This window comes from Urocitellus parryii, chromosome 5 (assembly GCF_045843805.1).
Source record: "Urocitellus parryii isolate mUroPar1 chromosome 5, mUroPar1.hap1, whole genome shotgun sequence".
In the NCBI taxonomy this organism is placed as follows: Eukaryota; Metazoa; Chordata; class Mammalia; order Rodentia; family Sciuridae; genus Urocitellus; species Urocitellus parryii.
Window position 1 is genome coordinate 137138155 of NC_135535.1, and position 19055 is coordinate 137157209.

Below are 19055 nucleotides of genomic sequence, written 5' to 3' on the forward strand. Positions count from 1 at the left end.
GCCTCCCTTATTTGTTAGTGTTGCTCCCAGCAGGCCAACAGGGCAAGGACTTTATGTGATAAGCGCCTTCTCCAATTCAATCTGAGACACAGCAGCTAAACTCTGATCCCTGTAAAGCTGCTTGCAGACACTCTGGCTTCGCGGAAAGACTCAGCTCAGCGAGTACCAGAGAAAGCACGAGATACGCGAATCCACTCGCGTGCAGCGGCAAGCCATTTCTAGGACCCAACTGCGCTCGTTCCGGGCCTGCGCCGCGGCTCGCGCACGCTCAGTGTAGGGGGCGGGCCGCGGCTCCGCCGGAAGCGCTTTCTCCCAGGCGGCATTCCCTTCCTGTGCAAGGCCGGCTGAGGGTTTCTGCTGCTGCTGTTTCTTCCTCCGGGTGAGTAGCGGGTTCCCGCGGGGCCTGGTGAGACTCATACAGGATCTCTCCGAGCTCTCTTAGGGACTGGCTCCACTCTGGAAAAACCCACCGGAAAGGTCACCTCGCCGTCTTCCAAGTCCCACCTCAGTGCCGCCCCCCAGCGCTCTGTAGCCCTTGCTATCGAGCGGATTAACCTCCAAGGGCGTCCGGGGCCTCGCCTTGGCTTCGGGCCCGCCCTGGGCCCTGGGTCTCTGTGGGCGCAGCCTAAAGACTTATACCATTCCCAAAGGAATCTCTATAGACAGCCTGGACACTGTGGAGGCCTAGGGTCGTCCCGGACGACTTCAGAACTAGGGTTCATGGGCCAAGGCAGCCGGAATGAGCCGGGTCTGGTTGTTGCACTGGTGCTTCTATTATTTTGTGCAAAAGTAGAGGTGTTGTGTAACCCAATTTTGAGGGCTGGGCAGGCTTTCACAGAGAATGATGATGTTAACTTGTCCTCTCTGTGAAGGCAGGAAGGCCTTCATCGTAGGGCCTTGAAGTCTGTGAAACTGGGACTTTTTGAGTTTGAGATACCCGTTGTAAAAAGCTGCAGTGACCTAGAGAAATAATACAGCATGAATGCTATACTCTCGTCTCTTAATCTGCCAGTAAATTGCTCATAGATGAGGTAGTATGATCTTAAAGTTTTCCATCCTGAAATCGAGAAATCAAAATAAACCATTTGGAATTCAGGGTTGCCTAACAGATAACTGAATTGCCGGAGTTTTGCGATACATAGAACTGAGTATATGTACATCTTTGTGTATTCGTTTTGTTGAACCTAATGTTTATGCAGGATAGAAATACTTCCATCCTGTTATGTGCATTGGCAGCTTTTATTTGTATTCTTCTGGAATGGTATTGTTTCTGTAATAGCCTTACCTTGGAAGTATATCAGTGCTGTAAGAATGTGCTGTATGTGCACATCTCATCTACAGATAAATTGTAAAGTATTTGCAGTTACAGTCTACAAAGCAAGAGCTTTCAGTTTCATTTCAGGATTCTGAAGTCATTTAAAAAGGTAGACAATATACAGTTTTAGAATTGCCATTAGTACACTGCTGTACTATTATGTTAATAATTTTAGAATAGGAAACTATATAAACTGGTTTCTTATCTCGGCATTTTAAAATAGGGTTAAAAATTGTAACTATCTTGATGACTTTGGAATGTGCTTTGGAAACAACCTTAATTTGTTCATGTAGTTCGGTGAACATCCAGTAGATGGCAGTTTATCACTACCAACTCAAACTTTATAGACCAATGAAAATGTTTTATTGGAATGTCACCACTTTTCACAAATTGTTAATAAAACTCCTACTTTGCCTACTGGATTATTTTCATCCATGAATTGTACCTCAGATTATGCCGCCACACATTCCTACTGCATTTTCAATTTTATTCTGATGGAATAAAGACTGAAGAAGTCGATTTTTCACTTTGTGTGAGAAGTGTTTTGTAACCCAATTTTAAAAATCCATCCTGATGGAAAAATCACACTTTGATTTGTTACCCGAGGAAAGATTTCAGTTATGTGGTTTTTTTATAGCTCCATTTAAAAAAATAATTCATTATAATTAATATAATTAGTTTCTTAAGTAATTAGGCATTATTGTATATCCACTATATAGTAAGCTTTGTATATAGATGTTTAATAAATGGCCATTGAATGAATTAAATTGTTTAATATCCTTGGGCCAAAATTTCTTCATCCAAAATGAAGGACTTCAGTTATTTGTTTTGTTTAAATTATTGTATTTTGGTACTGGGGATTGAAACCAGGTATGCTTAACCACCTCGCCAATACCCAGCTCCCTCCCACTTTTGTTTTTATTTAGAAACTGGGTCTTGCTGAGTTGCTTAGTGCCTTGCTGAGTTGCTGAGGCTGGCTTTGAACTTGAAGTCTTCCTGCTTCAGCCACTGGGACTACAGGCATGCAACACCATGCCCATCAGTTATGTTTAAATTAAGTAATATAATTATTGTGAAGTGAATGGTTCTGAGTAATAATGTGAAACCTTGACTTTTGGAAATTCTGCAGAAGTCTGACTTTGTTGATTGGAAAATTTTTCTTCAGTAGAACAAATAATTTTTGAATAGTCTCTTTGTGTGGCAGTTGTAAAGATGTCAATAAGATGAAAATCCTGTTTATGAGGATTTAAACTCTAGTTGAGTAGAATAGATATAAATCCAATAATGATTTAAAATAAGACATTTCTTAAAATTGTGTAGTAGAACTAAATAAATAATATAGAGAGTTAATGTGATTTGAAAGGCTTTATGGAGCAGATAAGGTTAGTGTTTGAAGTTTGTATAGAATTTGAGTCATCTTAAATGAATGAGGGGAAATGGCCCCTCCAGGGCACAGACAAATATAAGACTGAAGGAGAAATTTGGCATTTTCTATGCCAGTGACTTCATTTGTTGAGAGTTCCTATTGAGAAATTTGAGAAATGGTTAGAGATAAAAGGCTTCAAAGTGACTCTTTGGAGCTAGATGAGGATAGGTTTGAATGCTTCCGAATCCTGCAAAGAGAAAGCTTTTAAGTCTTGATAAGGAAGAAATAGAGTATACATGAATGAATAGGAGGTCTATAATAGAATTTTAAAAATTAAAAATATTGTGGAGAGTTGTTCCAGAGGGAAGGAGATGAAGAGGATCTTTAACTTAGAAGAGAAAACAATAATTTAGAGCTGGAAGGACCATGGATTTTAATCTCTGCAGTACCTAATTTTTAGGTGCTATTAAGCTGTTTGCACAATTGTGATTTACTCCTTTCCACTTGAATGCAAAATATATATTCCTCTGTGTGTGTGTGTGTGTGTGTGTGTGTGTTTTGAATGGCATTGTTTGAAAATGAGATCCTATTCCCCAAAATGCAATTAGTCACATCATCTCTAATAAGTTTATTGTTTTATATACTTATTGCCTTTGACAGTGGAGTGCATGCCTCACTGTAAACCCAGCTGCAGTTGTTGTAGCTGTTAAGGGATATATACTTTATGTAAAAGTAAGCATATTACTTCCTTTTTCCCTGCTTTATTTTTGTGATAGTTTTCTTGATTAAATCTTTTGAAAGTTCTATTGTTTCATATTTAGCTGGGTTGTTGGGAGCAATAGAGGGATCAAAAAATTTAATATCACTTATTAATTGAGAAAATGGAATACTTAAAATTAACCAGGCTTCAAAAACTTTTAAAAGTAGGTATGAGAAAAAAATAAATTATTTCATAGTTTGAATTTCACTCTCAAAAATTATCTGGTATATAGATACCTAATTGAAGAGATAGATTGTCAGCATCATATTAGTAAAGTATTTCATTGTCAGGCAGCCTTTCTTCAGTTAGATTAATGTGAAGTCATTATTTCCAGATTTTCAGATTCTCTGGAATATTTATTTAAAAACTGAAAGTCACTTAAGACCATGTTTTTCAATAAAATTATTCTACTCCTAAATAAACTTGTTTTTTAATCTATTTCAATTTGTAAGAAAAGCTTTAAATGTGTTTGTTTATTTAACATTGAAAATCCACTTCTCCTTAAAAATGAAACACATTTTTCTAAGGTAGGTAGTGTTTGAATTTGGTTAGAACTTAGCTTCTTGCTTAGTTCAAACATTTTAATAGTCTCTCAATGTTAATGAATATAGTTATTATTTAGTGACATTTCTCTTTGTTTTTTAAGGTTAACAATCAAGATGGTACATGCTGAAGCCTTTTCTCGTCCCTTGAGTCGGAATGAAGTTGTTGGTTTAATTTTCCGCTTGACAATATTTGGTGCAGTAACATACTTTACTATCAAATGGATGGTAGACGCAATTGATCCAACCAGAAAGCAGAAAGTAGAAGCTCAGAAACAGGTATGATTGAAATGTTTAAAGATAATTTCTGTTATGGCTAACAAACATTCTCCTTCAAAACTAAAGATAGAGTCGAATTTTAAATTAATAAGTTATATAAACCTCATAAGAAATGCAATGGTACTGAAAATGAAAGTCACTGAGATAACAGGCATGTGCCACTATGCCCAGCTGAGTTGTGACTCTTGATTCATTCAATAAGCATTTATGCTTGGTGTTAAGGAAAAATGACAGTAACTCTTGTTCTTTCAAAATGCAGCAGACAAATGTTGAGAAGAGGGCTGCATTATAGGCATATCTCTTTTTTTTTTCAGTAGTAATATGATTTATCTTCATTGGCTTACAGTGTACCAGCATATTCAGAAATTATTTTTTTAAAAAATTAATTAATTTTTAATTATTTCTTACCTACATCACAATAGAGGAGTGCATTAAATTTATAATTTTTTTGCATTACAATTCTTAATACACCTTTATACCACAATTTATCAAATCTCTGTTTATATATAAGGTATGTTGACACCAAATTCACATCTTCATGCTTGAATTTTGTATAATGATGACCATCTACAGGCATACCTCTTAAATCAGTAAAAAGTGAAAAATCACAGTTTCATTAACACTGATAGTAAATATATATCTGAAAAGTAGTTTTGATATTTATGAATTTATTTCTTAAATTTGATTATAAAATAATTGGCTCAAGGTCTACTTATATCTTTAGCCTATTTATAACATGCTGGGAAGTCTGAGCAGTATAGGTTGAAAAACAAAAAACTGACCATGGCCAGGTACTCTGGTGCACACCTGTAATCCCAGCATCTTGGGAGTCTGACATAGGAGGATTGCAAGGTTGAGGACAGCAGTGGCAACTTAGCAAGACCCTGTCTGAAAATTTTAAAAAGGGGGTAGGATGAAGCTCAATGGTAGAGTGCCCCAGGATTCAAACCTCAATACCATCATAAAAAAGAAAAGAGAAAGAAAAGAAAAAGCACCTTATTATATACCTCAGTGTAGCTTTTTTTTTTTTTTTTTTGCCATCTAGAGAAAGTCAGTTTGAGTCTCAGGTTAAGATATTGATAAGATATATCATTTTCAGCTTTTTGGGAGGTACTGAGTTAGAACTCAGGGGCACTCAACCACTGTGCCATATTCCCCAGCCCTATTTTGTATTTTATGTAGAGACAGGGTCTCACTGAGTTGCTTAGCACCTCACTTTTGCTGAGGCTGGTTTTAAACTCATGATCCTCCTGCCTCAACCTCCTGAGCCACTGGGATTATAGGTGTATGTGCACCAGTGCACCCAGCCCCAATATGGATGCTAAGGGCTATGTAAATAGATCACATCATTAAGCCTTTGGTGAAAATTATATGTAAAATATTGTTCTAAATATTGGGTATGTGAAGTGTCAGATAACTGTCCTCATTGTGCTTGGTAGGGAGAAAAAATTTGTTGTGACAATATAAATTATAGTAGTAAGTGGCATATGCTAGTTGTCTGATGAGTAGTATAGAAGACAAACTGGCTTTTGGAGAAAGGAATAGTTACCATGATTGAGCCAATTGAGTATGGTTTCATGAAAGAGCTTGGCTTCTAGGTTCTCAAGCAAGGACAATAGTAAGTAGAAAGAACATGAACACACTCATAGTGGGGGTAGAAATAGTAAAAGACCTATTAAAGGAATGGTAAATGGTCTAGTCAGGTTGGAGAAGGAAGGTTTATGTAATTAATTAGGTGGTAGAACCTACTTCAGGGATATGTAAGGACTACATGCTTACGGGTCCTAAATATAAAGTTTGAGATTAGGGTTCTACTTTTTCTTCAGTCTTTAATTTTCTGGTGGGTAGACTGAGGCTGATTAAAAAATGGTACAGTATTTTAAAAGTCCATCATCACCTGAGGAGACATGCTTTTTGCTTCTAATGTTATCCTGTTCCACACTAACTTACTAGTGTTTAAAACATCAAGAATGAAAAGATTGTCCTGAGTCTTGGGTGTCTAAGGACTGTAGCTTCTCTGCACTCTGTTCTTCACTACATCCCTGACCAACTATTGAAATACGCTGTTGAGCAGTTGAAGATTTCTGTGTAGGCAATGATAAACAATTGAATGTATTTGAATAGGTGGGTAGTATGCAAAGCACTGCTTTTAGGATAATTCACTTTAAAGTGGTTTATAGGAGGAATTGAAGTCAAAAGAAACCAAAAGGGAGATGTGTTAGTTATAAACTACAAAAATCTTGACAAAGACCTAGAATAGGGGAATGAAATAAATTCAAAGGAATGAATGCAGGAAGCACTCTGTGATGATGTGAGGAAAGAAAAAGGACATTGTTTAAAGGAATCAAAGATTTGTCTTGATTCCTCAAAGACTTGCTAATATTTTTATAGAGGTTTGGAAATTGTTAGGGCAGGTTTTATGAGGTGATGACTTTTGAAATGTGCATATTGAGTTTGTTTTGATGGTAGGGATTCAGGGGAAAGTGTTGACACCAATTGAAGTTGTAGATCTGAATCTCAGCAAAAATGTCAGTCTTGGGGCTGGGGATGTGGCTCAAGCGGTAGCGCGCTCGCCTGGCATGCGTGCGGCCCGGGTTCGATCCTCCAGCACCACATACCAACAAAGATGATGTGTCCGCCAATAACTAATAAATAAATATTAAAAAAAAAAAAATGTCAGTCTTAGGGGTACTTTCTTATACCCATAAGTAATTGGCATTGGAATCATTAAAGTAGTGAGTCTTGGTCGAAATGGTGTAAGTCATAAGATTTTTGCTGTGTATGTGTGCATCATTTATAGAGCTTTTTCCAGACCACTCTCCAATCTTCCCCACCACTATCCAGAATTATACATTCAAATACTTGTTGAGAGCTTTTGATATAATTGTCATAATAATCAATGCTGATGACTCCACTGAGAGTGCTGAGATCTTCAAAGGAAGTGTGATAAGTAGTAGTCTAAAGAGTAATCCTTGACACATTCTCATCTTTTAGAGAATGGGAAGATGATATGAAGCCAGTGGAGAAAGACTAGGTCATTCTGAGTTGCTACATACCTTAACTGAATTTCTTGTTTAGAAAACTAAGTAAACTTAATTGTGTGTGTGTATATATATATATATATATATATATATATATATGTATGTATTTATATATATATATATTATATATATATATTTTAATCCTCTTTTAAAGTATTCATGAGCTGTCAAGAAAGTAAGGAATTCTGACTGGGCACAGTGATACATGCCTATAATTCCAGTGATTTGGAGACTAAATCAGGAAGATTTTGAGGCCAGGCTCAGCAGTTCAGTGAGAGCCTATCTCAAAACAAAAAATAAAAAGGTCTAAGAATGTAGCTCAGTAAAAAACACACTGGATTTGATTCCCAGTACCAAGGGGGTTGGGGGAAAGTAAGTAAGGAATTCAGGTAAGAAATACTTCAGGCAAAAATTCAGAAAGGTAAGCTGAACTTGATGACTAACTTTTACCTTGAGGGAATTTGCTGAGCCTACTGAATTTTCATTGTCTATTCTTATGACTCCAAGGAACTCAGGATGCAAAGCACAGAGCCAGTCCAAGATAGAGTCTCATAGACAGCAAGGTAACATAAGAGTATCCAGAGATGAGTAACTCAAAAGATTTGATTAAAATTTTAGTTTAAGCTGGGCAGGATGGCACACAACTGTAATCCCAGTATCTCCAGAGGCTGAGGATCACAAGTTCAAAGCCAGCCTCAGCAACAGTGAGATGCTAAGCAACTAAGTGAGACCCTCTGAAATAAAATTCAAAATAGGTCTGGGGATGTGGCTCAGTTGTCAAATGCCCCTGAGTTTAATCCCCAGTACCCATCCCCCACCAAACAAAACAAAATTTTAGTTTATATAGTATCTTAGCAAAGGAACAATATGTTTTTAGAGAATTGAGCAAACAAAAGGACCTAAGTCTCTGCATGAAGCAAATAATGGGAGGGTAACTATATGGGAAACCATGGGTAGGAAAAAACTAGTAGAGTTTGATGGGTGTGGTGGTGCATGCCTATAATCCCAGACTCGGGAGACTGAGGCAGGAGGATCACAAATTCAAAGCCAGCCTCAGCAATTTAGTGAGGCCCTAAGCAACTTAGCAAGACCCCATCTCAAAAACAAACATAACAGGTTGGGGGTGTTGCTCAGTGGTAAAGCTTAAATAACCAACCAACAAAATTAGTAGAGTTTGTTACGTAAATTTCTCTGGTGAACATCTTCAGGATATGTCTAATGTGGACTTTATGACTGACTTCTGTCCTTGGTAGAGAGGGGAGGAATGACACTTTTGTAAGCTTATGTCCTACTTTCAGGAAAATACAAGAAGGAAAGAGGATTTTTCTTATACTTATTTGTTTCCTTTGAATTGCCCTCAGCTCAAATATGGCATTCAGCAGAGAAAAGTGACTAGAATAAAGCCAGGATATTTAAGGTACTGATTATTGTCATTTTCCCCTAATCCCACATGTAGCATACAGAACACTGAAGACTATAATAATGGTTCCTTGGGGCATTGATTATCAACTGACATGTCTGTGTTCTGGAAAGAAAAAAAATTTGAGAAAATTGGTGGAATGGGGAATATAATTTTAGAAAGCTCTAGAATTTTTTTTGTTTATACCCCTCCTCACATTCTCTTATACTATCTGGAGAATAACTTTTGTATAAAGTCACCATTAGCTAAAGGAAGAGGTCGCAAAAAAGGATTGGTGTGAATGTGGTATAGAGTGGCCAAGAGAAATATGACCTAAGAAAGTGTAGTAAGTTTGGTCATTTAGTGGGGGGCAAGTATAGTTTGAGGTAACGAATATGAGCATTCCAGCCAGGTGAAGTGGTGTACACCTGTAATCCTAATTATTAAGGAGGCTAAGGCAGGAGGATTACCAAGTTTGAGGCAATTATTAGTAATTTAGACCCTGTCTCCAAATAAAATTTTTTTAAAAAGGAGAGCTAGGGATATGGCTTAGAGGTAGAATGTTCCTGAGTCAATCCCTAGTACTGGGGAGGGAGTTGGGGGAGGGGTACGAGGAGGAAGTAGATGAGATTACTAAAGAAGGTGTGTAGTAGATGGAGGAAGTAGATGGAGAAGAACCAGGAGGAGTTGGGATTAGTAGTTAGAGGAACATTTTAAGGTTGAGCTAAGTATTTTTTCTCAGTAACATGAAAGGGAGTGGAGGAGGTTGAAAACCTGCTGAGGTAAATAAATGTTTGAGCAGTTTAATGGGATTAAATTATTATTGACCATAGAACATTAGGGGATAGTTGAAGAAATTGGGAACTCAATTGGATGTTTGTTTTGTGGTACTAGGAATTGAAGCTAGGGCCTCACACATGATAGGGAAGCCCCTCTACCTTTAAACTACAATCCTAGTCCTTGTTATTCAAGCATTACTTAGCAGTTTAGTGTCTGGGAGTATGGTAGTGCTGAAAAGCATTAGGGATAATGCTAATTAGAAGTGTTAAAGGATTCTGAGGGCATTATCTAACTAACGACCTTATAGTTCAGCCTATGTAGGAAGTCAAATATTACCAGATAGGGGAATAATTCAGTTGGAGAATTGCCAGGAATTAAGGAATTATAGTACACTTTAAGAGCAACAATCAAATGTGAATGAGAGAGAAGAAAAATATGACTTTGGTCAGAAAGAATGTGGAATCTAAAAGCTTAGATATAAAATACTTCTTAGAGGTTGCCAGATTATTAGTAGACCTCATGTGATTTTTTTTTGGTGGGGGGGGTATTGAGTATTGAACCCAGGGCCACTTGACCACTAAGCTACATCCCCAGCCCTTTTTAATTTTTATTTTGAGGCAGGGTCTTGCTAAATTGTTTAGGACCTCAGTAAGTTGTTGAGGCTGGCCTTGAATTTGCAGTCCTTTTGTCTCAGCCTCCTAAAGAGATTATAGGTGTGTGCCACCATACTTGGCCCTTTTGTGATTATAAAGGCATTACAGTTTTGAAAGGTGCAAGGTAAAAGATGGCATAGTTGCACTGAAATCAGGAGTAGTAACCTGGAGGTAGTTTTTGTTGGATTAAATGGGATATTTGTAAATAACTTCTAGTTTGAAGTCAGGAAAGCTTCCAGTTTGTGAGAATGTAGGATATTTAATGGTTCCCGCAGAATGTTATAGAGGGACAGGAATTTTTTGGATATATGCTGCTGTTTGGATCATACTTAAATGTAATAGGAGAGTTTTGATAGACATCTCTGTAATAAACAGTGGATATTATTAATTAAGACATTATTATTATTGTCATTATTTATTTATTTATTTACACCAAGGATTGAGCCCAGGGGTACTTTGCCATCAAGCCCCATTCCCAGCCTTTTTTAAAATATTTTATTAAGGTCTTGCTGAGTTGCTCAGGGCCTTGCTAAGTTGCTCAGGCTAAGTTTGAACTCACGATCCTCCTGCTTCAGCCTTGTTCACTGAGATTACAGGTGTGTGCCACTGCACCTGGTTGGGTTGTTATTTTATTTAAAAGCTTTAAACTAGGTATTGTGGCACTTGCATGTAATCCCAGCTATTTGGGGGAGGATAAGGCAGGAAGATTGCAAGTTGAGGCAATTTAGGGGGAGGCCCTTTCTCAAAAAAGAGCTGTAGATATGTTAGTGCTTACCTAACATGTGCAACGCCTGAATTCAAGCCTCAACATGACCAGTAAAGAAGAGCTTTAATGTACAGGATGAGTGATTCACACTGGAACTGTTGTGGGCATTTATAAATGCAGTATTTTGTTTGTCACATTAGTTAGACTATATACTTTTCCCGAGATAGATTTATTTAGTAATAAATCACAGAAAAGATTCAGTACCCAAAATTCGTCATATATAGGAAGATAATGTACATAACTGTGTAACTGTGGCCTTAGTTTTCTTCCTGTTTGTCATACTGTCATTACAACTATAATCTTACAGATTTTGTTTACATTATTTTGAGAGAAATAATACCTCAAATGCTTTATAAAGAACTGTACACTGGAATATTAAACTGAAACTCTCAGCTGCTAAGTAATTTTAAAAATAGCCAACATATAATGACAATTGGAAGAACTATCATTTGTTACCCCAGAAAACAGTTGTAACACTGTATCACTGTATCATCAATCATGTGACTTTTAAAGCGTATGATTTACTGGAACCAAATCTTAGAACAGTAAAAGGTAAGGTCAATAGGAAATTAAGATAGGAAATCCATAAGGAATGTACAGTATTGTCTGAGTGAGAGAGTAGATAGAGGAATAAGGAAAGAAAAGCAGTAAAAAAGGAAACAAGAGGAGGAGAAAAAAACTCAGTTTAGCATTGAGTTTTACACATAAGCATAGTAGAAGAGCACTATAGTACAGATATCTTACCCAGGAGCTTTCAGAACCCTATGGTAATATCAGATATTACCCTAATATTACGACAATAAGTACACTACTGCTAACAAAGAAGTTTCTTGTCTCCACATTTCCTAGAAAAAGATGTTTCTAGTCTTTATTATAAGTTTGTGATAATAAGGGCTTATACTTAACATATAAAGATATTCAAATTCTCTGCTAGTTCTGCTTTAAGTGCATTTCTTAAGATAGTTTATCAATGATTTCCTCTACCTACACTTAAAATGGAGCAGTTCAGCTGTGACCTCAGTGAAAGAATCATAGGTTGTCCTTGTTTCTGATCTGTTTAATTAGTTCCTCTGTGTTTTTCATTTTAAGTTGTTAAAGTAACTTCCTAAAATTATTCTTCCAAAAGGACAGTTAATCTTATGAATCTTTTAGAACCTGAATGAAATGAGTGTTACGCATAATAGTTCCTTTTCTATTACTCCTTTTCCTTAATTCCTCCTTCCCCATTCTAGTCACAAATAGTAGTTCACTGTTTCCTATCCCACTGCTTCTTCTTTTTTTTTTCCTATTCCACTTCTTAACAGCTTTTAATAATTTTACTTTACATGAAGAAGAAAAAAAAATAGCAAGAAAGGGTAATAAAGTAATGTGAAAGGGTAAAAAAAAATAGTGTAAAATAGTTTTTTTTAAAGAGGATGGGTATTCAGTAAAAAGTAATTTTCCTACCTATTTGTTTTTTTGGTACCAGGGATTAAAGCCAGGAGTGCTTAACTCCTGAGCCACATCCCCAGCCCCTGTTTTGGAGCTTTTTATTTTGAGACAGTATCTCACAAGGCTATTTAGGGCCTTGCCAAGTTGCTGAAGTTGTCTTTGAACTCAGAATCCTCCTGCCTCAGCCCTCAGAGCTGCAGAGATTATTGGCATGTGCCATCGTGCCTGGCTCTTGGTGCATTTTAGTCGTATATAGTGCTGGGTGGAGGGGGGCTTTCTTGTGCATTATAGAATGACTAACAGCATCCCTGGTTCAATGGTCTAGATGCTGATAGCCCCTTCTTCCCCATCTCCAAGTGTGCTAGCTAGAAGTATTTCTAGACATTGCCAAATATCTCCAGGGGACCACATTTCCCCAGTTGAAATCCACTGTTTTAGAGCATTGCCCTAAAAGAACACATGTAGGATGGCTTCACATTTATAGCAGCATAATGAAAAAGAAGAATAAATTAATGTCTTTACCCGCGCTAAAATAAGATACCTTCCATAGCTGACACACAAAAGCTTTACAGACAGTGAAAGAGAAGGCATTTTGAAGAGGTAAAGGAACCTGGAAAAGGTTACTTATTTCATAGGAAGTGAAAAATTGAAAATTTATTCTATGTGATTATCTGATGACTTATTATTTTTTAGTTGTAGTTGGACGCAATACCTTTACTTTATTCATTTTTATGTGGTGCTGAGGATCGAACCCAGGGCCTCGCACATGCTAGGCAAGTGCTGTACCGCTGAGCCATAACCCCAGCCTGCCCCCCTTTATAGCACTTTTTTAGGAGAGGTATTACCAGGATATGACTAACACATATTTCTCCTAATAACCTAGCTAAACTGTAAACATAAGCTCTGTGATATGAATTTCCTTTATAGAACAGCGATATCCCTGACAAACAGCAAGATCAGCAAAAGCATCTTAGGAAAACGTAACAAAAATTGTAACATTTTAAAACATGATATACTAGAGTACCTTTATTCTAAAATGCTTACTTATTTGAAATTTTAATGTATATATAGATTTATGAAGATTTTTTTTTTTTTTTTTTGGTGGTGCTGGGGATCAAACCCAAGGTCTTGTGCATGTGAGGCAAGTACTCCGCCAACTGAACTATATCCCCAGCCCTCTGCATTTTAAGTAGAGAAACCAAGGCAAATATGTGTGGTGGTTAGAGTATGGGCTCCATAGTTGTATGGCTTGGATTCAGAAGTTGCCTCTTCCATTTGTTAACCTTTCATCTAAGGCAAATTATTTAATCATGCTAAGCTTCAGTTTCTTTTTCCTTGATAGGGGAAAAATCATTCTACTTTATAGGATCACTGAAGATTCAGGGACTTCATCTGTTTACTCTTTTGGCATAGTCTTTGGCACACTCAGAAAATGTTTGTCTTCAAACATTTGTTGCATTGCTAGAACTCATAGATTTAAAACTAATTTTGCCCTGCTTCCAGAATACACACACACACACACACACACACACACGTTATTTAGAGTCATTTTATTATCTTTGGTTAACTAGATCCAGAAGTTGACATTATTATTATTTTATTTATTTTTATGTTGAGGATTAAACCCAGAGCCTCTCACACATGCCAGGCAAGCATTCTATTGCTGAACTACAACCCCAGCTCCCAGGAATTGACTCTTAACTGAAAGGGACAGTGTCTCAAAACATTTTAAGTTAGATATTTACAGACACCTGTCGTAGATACCTGGATAATTTGAAGGCAGTTGGATATCTATTTTAGATTTTCTGCTAATTTAAGGAAAGAAACACCAATTGTACATTTCTTGGTATCCTTAGCTACTTGAACTTTTATCTTGAGGTTTTACCTTTTCATGTATGTTCATCCTAATAGGTCAGAGAAACCACATTGTACCCTAAGGTCTCCTTGAAACCATAGGAGGCCATATTATGAAGTACATCCTTTCTTCAGTCTTGTATTCTATTTTCTCATTTCCCAAGAGCTGGTTAAATTGCCCTGGTTTCTGTGGAGTGGAAATTTTTTTCCTATAATTCTTAGTGTCTCACAATAGGGAAGGATAAGACCAAGAAACCTAGAATAGTCCTTGAAAATTCTTGTTTATTTATTGCTTTTTAGACTATCTGTCTTTCTATCTATCTTGAAATACCAGTAACTAATATCAAACCAACAATGATCGCTTGTTTTTTCTTTCTAGGCAGAAAAACTTATGAAGCAAATTGGTGTGAAAAATGTGAAGCTTTCAGAATATGAAATGAGTATTGCTGCTCATCTGGTAGATCCTCTTAACATGCATGTATGTATCCTTAATCTTATTATGATTTATTTATTTTGGCTAGTGTTCTATATTAAAGGAGTGGAAGATTATGAGCAGGTTCAATGATTCTCTAGGAGGAATCACAGGACTTAGAACGTAATTGTATTCACAGATATGATTTATTCTGGGTACAAGGCAGCATCAGCAAAGGGAAAAGGGAATGGAGTAAAGTCTGGAGAAAGGCACAGTCTTCCTAGAATTCCCTCCACTTGAAGTCATAAGGACATGTTTAATTCTTTCATCAACAAGTTGTGACAACACATGTGCAGTATTGTCTTCTAGGAAGCTTAATAGAGACACAGTCCAGTGTTTTTAATTGGGGGCTATTCATGTAGTCCTCATCTTCCTTACGTGTTTTGAAATTCTAGACTCCCAGAAGGAAAAGTGATATTAACCATAAACCACATCATTGGCACACACTGTTTAGGAACAGTGAGCTGTTGTCAAGGAATTGTGGGAACTCTCAAGTTCCCAAATGCTAGGCCTGCTATGTTACTCTTTTCTGAACACATTTTGAACACATTTGCCTAGGAAAACTTGTAATTTTATGTATTTTTCATGGTTTTATAAAACTTCTTTCCTCATGTGGGTGTTTGGATTTGTGTAGTTTAAATCTAGACTTTTTTTTTTTTTTTTTTGGTACCAGGGATTGAACCCAAGGGTGCTTCACCACTGGTTTCTCCACATCCCCAGCCTTTTTATATTTTATTTAGAGACAGGGTCTCACCGAGTTGCTTAGGGCCATGCTATATTGCTGAGGCTGGCTTTGAACTTCTGTCTCAGACTCCTGAGCCTCTGGGATTATAATCATGTGCCACTGTATCCAGTTAAAATCTAAATTTTTATGGTATGTTATGGTAAGCAACACAGGATTCTGAATCCCAGTTTTTCTATTTGTGACCTTGGCAAATGGTTTTCTCAAGTTTCAGTTCTGATGTCTATAGCCCAGGGATAATAGCATAATACCTGTCTATCTATATACTTCATAAACATTTTTTTGAGGATTAGATTAATTTAGTTTATAAACTCCAAGATGCTATGTGAATACTTGATTAGCAACAGATATAAATATGCTAGAATATATTTATCTAATACATTAATGTTATTGGTACAAATTGAGTAAAATATGGTAGACCCATCTCTAAATCTAGAAAATAAAAATGTGCAATACCTTTTAATATTTGTGTATAGAGAGACATATGTACACATCCCTAGATTTAAGCCTCTACTTTAATTTGATTTATGACTTTATAATGACATCTTTTAGGGCCCTAAAAGTATCTATGTGTGAGTTAGTCTACAATAAGGGATAGTATGTTTTCCCAGCTATTATGAATATTTTCTTCAGATTTGGCTACTGTTTTACATCCCCACCGGTTATGGTTTGGATTTGAATTGTCTGCCAAAACCTCATGTGAGACAATGCAAGAAGGTTCAGAGAAAAAATCATTGGGTTGTGAGAGTCTCAACCTAATCAGTGAATTAATCCCTGATGGGATTAACTGAGTGGTAACTGGAGGCACGTGGGGTGTGGCTGGAGGAAATGGTTAATTGGGGGCATGGCTATTTGGTATATATTTTGTATCTGGAGATTAAAAAATATTTTATCTTTTAATTTTGAGATAGTGTCTCTCTATCTTTTCCCACTGCCCCCTCTTTGCTTTCTGATCATAATGTGAGCTGTTTCCCTCTCTCACACTCTACCATCATGATGTCCTGCCTCACCTAGAGCCCAGAGGAATGGAGCCTGCCTTCTGTGGACTAAGATCTCTGAAACCGTGAGCCCTTAAATAAACCTTTCCTCCCCTACAGTTGTTCTGGTCGGGTCTTTTTAGTCAGAGCAGCGAAAAAAAGCTGACTAAAACACCACCCCACTTTTTCCCCTAAGTTATAAAAAAAAAGTAAAGCAGTGCTTCTGAATGACCCTTTTACTGTGCTAGCTTAGAACTAGGTTGATTTCTTTTTCTCTTTCTGTTTTTTTTTTTTCCCCTTGGAGGGGCAGGTACGAGCAGCACTGGGGATTGAATCAAGGGCCTTGTGCACTATAGGCAAGCATTCTACCACTAAAGCTACACTCCCAAGACTCTTCCTTAAAGTTTATTTTGAGACAGTGTTTCAATAAGTTGTCCAGACTGGCCTTTAACTTGCATCCTCCTGCATCAGCTTTCTGAGCTGCTGGCATTATAGATATGGGCCCAGCTTATGGGATGGATACACACACACACACACACACACACACACATACATGCATATATATATATACACACACATTAATATTAAATTATAAACAGATATATAAATGTCTATATAGATATAGCTTTTGTTTTTTTTTTTAGTCCCTTTTAGCTTTATTTAAAAGAAACATTTTGATTCAGAAGGTTTTCCATGTCTATTTGAAAATATGTTGTGTTAGTCAGCTTTTTGTTTTGGTGACCAAAATACCTGACAAGAACAACTTGGGGGAAGTGAATAAACTCGTATTTTAGCTTATAGTTTCAGAGGTTCTTTTGATGGTCTGCCAGATGTTCTGGGTCCAATGTGAAGCAGAGCATCATGGCCTAAGGGTGTGGTAGAGAAAAGCTGCTCACTTCTTAGTGTCCTCAAAGCAGAGAGAGAGAGAAAGGGGAAGGGGTTGCAGGGAGTGTGGACCTTCACTGGGCATTTTCCCAGTGACCCACTCTTCCAGCCATGTTCCACTTGCCTAGTTACTACCTGGTTAATTCATTCAAATTAGGTTGGATTGATTAGTTTACAGTTCTCATTAATCTAAGTATTGCACTTCTAAATATTCCTAAATTAACACAGGAATTTTTTGGGTAATCTCATATCCAAACCATAGCATTTATTTTTCTTTTTGTTACTTAGAATTTAGCCCTGAGGTGCTTTATCCTGAGCTATATTCCCAACCCTTTTTATTTTTTATTTTGAGATAAAGTCTTACTGAGTTGCTTAAGCCCTCACTAAGTTGCTCCTGCTGGCCTTAAATTTGCACTCTTTCTATCTCAGACTCTTGAGTTGCTGAGATGGATTACAGGCATACAGAACTGCTCCCAGCACTTCATAAGTTTGACAGTTTTTACTTTTGATGAATAAAAATCAGAAGTTCAGTTTGATTAGTATACACCTTATCTCTAAAATTCCTATTGTGTTGATAATATCTTATGTAAAATAGGTACATTCCTGGCAAAACTCTTCCTTATCAGCTGGTGCTAATTATGTTGAACTGTTTCTCAGTGTTCTTGTGGAAGTGTATTTTCTACTCACAAATGGAATGAATTCAGTTAAATTCTTAACCCCACTGGCGATTGAACCCAAGGCCTCTCCCATAAGAGGGAAGTGCTCTACCACTGAGCTACATCCAGAGCCCTAATGCTTTATTTAACTTTTTTTAAATAGAAAGAAATTGACTTCTAAATTCCTTTTTCAAGTGTCACTGAGCTTATTAATATCATTACTGCTGCAAAGTGTTTACTCATATTAATATACAGTTTTAACTTTTTATTATTATTTCTGTAATTACCAGATTATGTAATGGTTTACAATTGGGGGTGGATTTTTTGCTTTGTGAGTATACATTAGTTGTAAAATTTATATTGACTTTAACTTTTTCCAGGTTACTTGGAGTGATATAGCAGGTTTAGATGATGTCATTACAGATCTGAAAGATACAGTCATCTTACCTATCAAAAAGAAGCATTTGTTTGAAAATTCTAGGCTTCTGCAGCCTCCAAAAGGTATGGTAAAGAATATATATTTGCTGAAAGCATTAAAAGTCTAGAAGACATAACTTTTAGGCCTTAGAGAACTGTTTTTTTTGTTTGTTTGTTTTTGATGAAATCAGATTCTCCAAACACAATGCTGCGATCCAGTGAACTGTTGTATAAGTAATAATTTTAAAATAATTTTTTATTCTGTTTACTTATTTTGGTACCTGGGATTGAGCCCAGGGGCACTTAACCACTGAGCCACATCCCAGGGCTTTTTATTGTATTTAGAGACAGGTTCTTGCTGAGTTGCTTAGGGCCTTGCTAAGTTGCTGAAGGTGATTTTGAATTCAGATCCTCCTGCCTCAGTCTCCTGAGCCACAAGGATTATAGGTGTCTGCCATCAACCCCAGCCTCAGTCATTTTTTTTTTTAATATTTATTTTTTAGTTGTAGTTGGACACAGTACCTTTATTTCACTTATTTATTGTATGTGGTACTGAGGATTGAACCCAGGGTCTCACATGTGCAAGGCGAGTGCTTTACTGTTGAGCCACAACCCCAGCTCCCCTCAATCATTCTTTAGTTTCTAAAATTTTTATAAATTATTTCCTCATTTGTAGTTAGTCACCACTTTGAAACCTTGAAACTTAAGCATTGAGAATGT

At 36.8% G+C, this 19055-nt stretch overlaps 1 protein-coding gene across 1 annotated transcript in view; it reads left to right on the forward strand.

Annotated features, from left to right (window-relative positions):
- The first annotated feature begins 298 nt into the window (after positions 1-298).
- Atad1 (ATPase family AAA domain containing 1) overlaps positions 299-19055 on the forward strand; it is a 45855-nt gene continuing 27098 nt past the window's right edge. Inside the window, exons 1-4 of the mRNA XM_026408967.2 lie at positions 299-379; positions 4088-4262; positions 14566-14664; positions 18299-18419. Coding sequence (XP_026264752.1) covers positions 4101-4262; positions 14566-14664; positions 18299-18419 — 382 coding nt within the window. The 5' untranslated portion in view covers positions 299-379; positions 4088-4100. The remainder of the gene's footprint in view (positions 380-4087; positions 4263-14565; positions 14665-18298; positions 18420-19055) is intronic.